This window comes from Cynara cardunculus, assembly GCF_001531365.2.
Source record: "Cynara cardunculus var. scolymus isolate 2C chromosome LG 7, CcrdV1, whole genome shotgun sequence".
NCBI lineage: Eukaryota > Viridiplantae > Streptophyta > Magnoliopsida > Asterales > Asteraceae > Cynara > Cynara cardunculus.
The window spans coordinates 5835758-5840690 of NC_037534.1; the positions used below are offsets into that span (position 1 = coordinate 5835758).

Here is a 4933-nt window from a genome sequence, read left to right on the forward strand (position 1 = left end):
TATATGGTTTACGGTCTTATTATTAAGATGGTCGCCTAGAGCACCAGTGGTAGCACCAAAAACTAGCTGGATCGCATATCAAGTAAACAATACATCCATGTGGGGGCAGACAGTATGCTAAATTTCGCAGACAAAAATAGTGAGCTGTTCTTAATCATCTCCAACAAACCTGGTGAATGTGATTAAAGTAAACTATATGGAATGTGGGACTCATGAATTTGATTAATATATGTGTGTGTGTGTATATATATATATATATATATATATAGAGCGAGAGAGAGAGAGATGATGATGATAGATCAACAAATTAACACGATGTCACGATCTTAATTTGCATATAAGTAATGCCGTCCATCTGTACTTAATTTGTTAAGTAAAGGTAATAAGAAACAGTGTGAAATCTTGTGCAAATCTTCAACCCCCACCAGAAACGTAGAGCATCAAATACAAGTAAAACAAGGAGACAAAAAATGATGGTTTCATATATAATTAATCACAAGGGTGAATTAATGAACGTGGTTAAACATAACGACGCAAAAAGCTAACAAAAACCCATTGTGGAAAACTGAAACCTTCCATCTATCAACACGACGACGGGGAGGAAACGAATCACAAAAAAGGTAGCACAGATCGGGCTGCTATATACTTATGCTTCTTCAGGAGTACTTGAAAAACCCCATTGATGGGGATGTGAGAATGTTCTCAACTTCCTCCTTCTGAAGTATAAAATGGAAAACAAAAACCGATTAATCTACGATCTTCAAGTAGATGGAAATCTTGACTTGTAGTTGCACATCTTCATGAATGTTCATATAGCTAGTTGAAGGTTCTTGACTAGTTCTGATGTTGTCATACAGAAGTCATCCTCAGTCTGCACAAATAAGAGAAAAAAGATCGACCCACACGTTTAGAGGTTGATACAAATATGATTCGACGGGTACGAAAACTCGAGCAAGTAAAAGAGTGATTGATCAAACGTATTATAATTTCAAATTTTAGGTAGAACTTTCCTCACATGGAGTCACTGTAATATATAGCTCAGATATGTTGATATGAATTATATAATTATGGAAGAAACTACAAAAGGTGGGGACTAAGTTGTTCATGGCATCATATTAGGGTTACAGAAGATATGTACCTGAGCAACAATGGTGATAAGAAGAGTGGTCTTTGCAAAAGGCATGGCACTGCTACTGATGATGGACATCCCAAGCTTCTGCATCTGGTTTAATGCTTTCACCATGGAAGAAAAGCTTTTCTGGCACTGAATTCTTACCAGCACACTGGTTCCTGACATCCGCACCTCGATCTCAGGAGATGACTTGAAAGGATTAGTACTCTCTCCGGAGTTCATTTCATCGGACGAAGAGTATTCATCATCACTAGAACTAAGCCTGGATCTCTTAATAGAAATAACAGTCGATTCTTGAACATTCTTTTTCTTAATGTTGCCGGGTGATCCCTCGAGTTCCTTTAAACGACCTTGCAGTTCTTTTATGTAATTAGATGCATCTTCCAACACAGTTGCCTTGTCCATCTACAAGTTATTTACTTGATTTTGTCAAAAACAAAGTGTTTAACAGTAACTAATTAGTGCAATGCACAGTTTTAAGTGATCAGCCGAAGAAATTGCTTAGTACCTTCTTAAGATTAGGAAGCAGGGCAGACAAAGAAATGAAGTGTCGATTCAACTTTTCTCTCCTCTTCCTCTCTGCCAACACATGATCTTGTGCCTGAACCGGATTCCTAGCCATGGTTGGAACCTTTGTGGTACCAGCAAGCGAATCACGAAACTGGAGGATCTCATTTTTAGGATCTAGATCTCCAAAAGATATAGTGAAAGTGTTGGATGAGGGAAGAGTAGTAGGAACAAGGGGATCTGGAGTTGGAGATGGAGTTGGAGCTGGAGTAGGAGAACATTTGCTAATACCAGTACTACTCTTCTCTTGATAGCTAGGCAGTTCGATTTGGGGCTGTTGCGTCTGAAAAGATTGATCAAGAAATGACATGTTTTCTGTATAACTTCCCGAAGAGAATGAATCAGCACTGATGTCATCAATAGGGCCGTACAGTTTGCTCATCTGATCATAATTCATGAACCCTTGATCTTCCATTTCCTACAATATAGATCCAAAACCCATTAATTAAAATATATAAATCAAGACTATATATATATGTATGTATGCTTACCAGTTCTGCAGATAACCATGCCGATGAAACATCCATTACTGTTTGAGAGCTAAATTTGTTCAACTCCAGGGCTAACTGAAACTGCAAGTATGTAGGCAGGCTTCATCAAATCCAACACAAAAGAACTTCAACTTACTGATGAAATCAAGAACTATGTATGAAGCTCTTAGAAATTCAAGAAACACCCAGATCTAGCTATGAGGGGTTCTAGAAGACGATTGAATTTCATGGATCTTGAGAGGCTATATATATATATATATATATCATGAAGAAAATCAGTGGTTTTAATTAGTGACACTAATGAGATGGGAGAAGGATTTAACTACGTACCTTTCAAAGAAGGATGATTTTCTTTCTTGTTCCTAAATTCTTACTTGTTTTTGTCAAATGACAAAGAGAAGGAATTGGCTGGTGTTTATAGTGTAACCAAAGGAGTTGATTAATATTGTTTATCAAACCGCTGCACGTGTAAAAGCAAATTCCTGTTGGGTCTTGGTGAACGGAGTTTCTTCTCTGTTGCTTCCAAAAACGTGCCAATTAATTTTTCGTATATTTAATTATGATTATGTTCATAAATGTATGGTCAAAGGGACAATCACACTTTGTAGACCATGACGACGATCTTAAGTCACGTCCCACACGGTCATTAGTTGGTATCAATCCCAACAATGCATTCGCTCGAATGTTATGACTCATCACACCATGAAATATGAGCGGTATGGGTGTTCAAAAACCCGACCAACCTGATCAAACGCAATGCAAAATAATTCAATCCGAAGCAACCTGATGTTTAACCGAGTCGTAAACCGTAGGTATTTGGTTGATATGAGGTTACTATTATTTGAACCCAACCCAACCCAACCCGATATCCTTTTATTTTTTGGATTTAATATGATTGTTGAATTTCTATTAATATATACATTAGACAATTACACTATCATGTATGTTTTTCATATACACATATTTTCAATCTATTCATATCTATATATAACTCATTCATATATATGTTCAGTAACTGTGAACATATATATGTAAATTGAGAAAATTAACTGAATGTGATATACGAAAAAAATATGGATATGTTGTATCAAATGGTTGATGATGAAAAAGAAATTATGAGTAGAGAAATAACATATTCAAGGTTAGAATAATATTTTAATATACCAAAGTATCAACCCGACCAACCCGCACGGGTTGGGTTAAGATTTTTTCAAACCGCAAGCATTGGGTTAGGTTGTTCAAATGTCTTCAACCCGATCAACCCAACCCATGAGCATCCCTAATGACCAGGAAGATGACTAATTTCCAAACAGACACCACAATAAATACTCCATCAGTCCCAAAAATCAAGTGTTAACCTATTTGTCCTAAAAATAATTGTCAATTTAACCTAATTCTACCTTAATAATTATGATTATTAATAGTAATTATACAAATTAAGAGGCTTGAACCGACGAATTTTCCACTCACCATCACCGAAGGATTTGTGTTGGATCACTCGCGGATGGACCATCACCATCGGATTACAGATGGATTTTTCCGTTGGTGATTAAAAATCCGCTAGTCATCATAATCACCGCCACACTTTCTTTAGTGATGAGATCCATTGGTGAAGGGTTTTTTCCGTTAGTAAAACCTCTTATCGACGGTTGCATGCGCCACCACTTTTTTGTCCCAACTGAGTGGGAAAAAGTTCCCGTCAACATATTGTTTAGATATGTGACAAAATTTGGTAAAAATAAAACAAAAGAAACGTGGAGCGTCTCGGTAAGAATGTTTGATTTCGCAACTATAATTCATTGTTGTTCATTAAATTAGTTATTACAATATTGATTTGTATTAAAAAGTATAATAATTACATATTTTTAAAACTATATAAGCATTATTTGGCAAAAATATGCTAACTTATTTTTTGGTATACGTTTGGATACACGTAAGCTAACTTATTGAAAAGTTGCTTGGAGTAGCGTTTTGACAGTTTATTGTCATTTTTTTCTTCTAGTTATAACCCTTATTAATATTAATTATTATTTATTACTAATAATTGTAAAAAAAACATTAGTAAAATTTAAATATTACTCATATTAATAAATATAAATTGAAAATTAAACGTTAATTAATTTTAATTATAAATTATACATTAATATTAATCATTTACAATTATTATCAATCATATCAATTAATTTACATTATAATTTTTAGTTATTATTGAGTAATTTACCCATCAAAAACCAAATATAACAATTCTAAAAATGTTTATTTAAGGGATCGTTTATCAAACGCTTACCCGGGTAAGCGCTTACCAAGTCACATTATCTCACCGGATGAATATAATAAGGACCAAAAATCATACCTGGAAAAGAGCGAGACAAAGACAAAGAGTCTTACTCGGTAAGTGAGGACGACAACTCTTACCACGGTAAGCACTTACCGAGTAAATTGTTGCATGCGATGTCGTTTCGGTGGACTAAAATCTTGCCCAGTAAGTAAATAATAATGTTAAATTTTATTGGTAATCACTTACTGGATAAGTATTTTGTAAACGTCCCCTAAGTTACCAATTTTATTTGTATTACATGTAATAGTTATTTAAAATCATAAACTAATAGAGTTTTACTAAAATTTGTTTAACAAATCTAAAATTTATAATATATATATATATATATATATATTTTAGACAAACATATGTTGTTATTTTTTTTTGAGTTTCTGTTTTTATAAACATAAGTTAAGTTAACTTATT

General features: G+C 34.1%; 1 protein-coding gene across 2 annotated transcripts; it reads right to left on the reverse strand.

The window, feature by feature from the left end:
• Positions 1 to 460: 460 nt before the first annotated feature.
• LOC112515943 (transcription factor bHLH18-like) lies at positions 461 to 2594 on the reverse strand. Of its 2 annotated transcripts, XM_025122925.1 has the most exons (5): positions 2521 to 2594; positions 2191 to 2271; positions 1641 to 2117; positions 1139 to 1537; positions 461 to 871 (listed from the first exon to the last, which is right to left on the reverse strand). In XM_025122925.1, the coding sequence occupies exons 2-5, from the start codon at positions 2224 to 2226 to the stop codon at positions 809 to 811; spliced, it is 975 nt and encodes a 324-aa protein (XP_024978693.1). In that variant the 5' UTR covers positions 2227 to 2271; positions 2521 to 2594; the 3' UTR covers positions 461 to 808. The 2 variants fall into 2 exon arrangements, with proteins under 2 accessions (XP_024978693.1, XP_024978694.1); XM_025122926.1 differs by lacking the exon at positions 2521 to 2594 and having other exon boundaries at positions 2191 to 2308.
• Positions 2595 to 4933: the final 2339 nt, after the last annotated feature.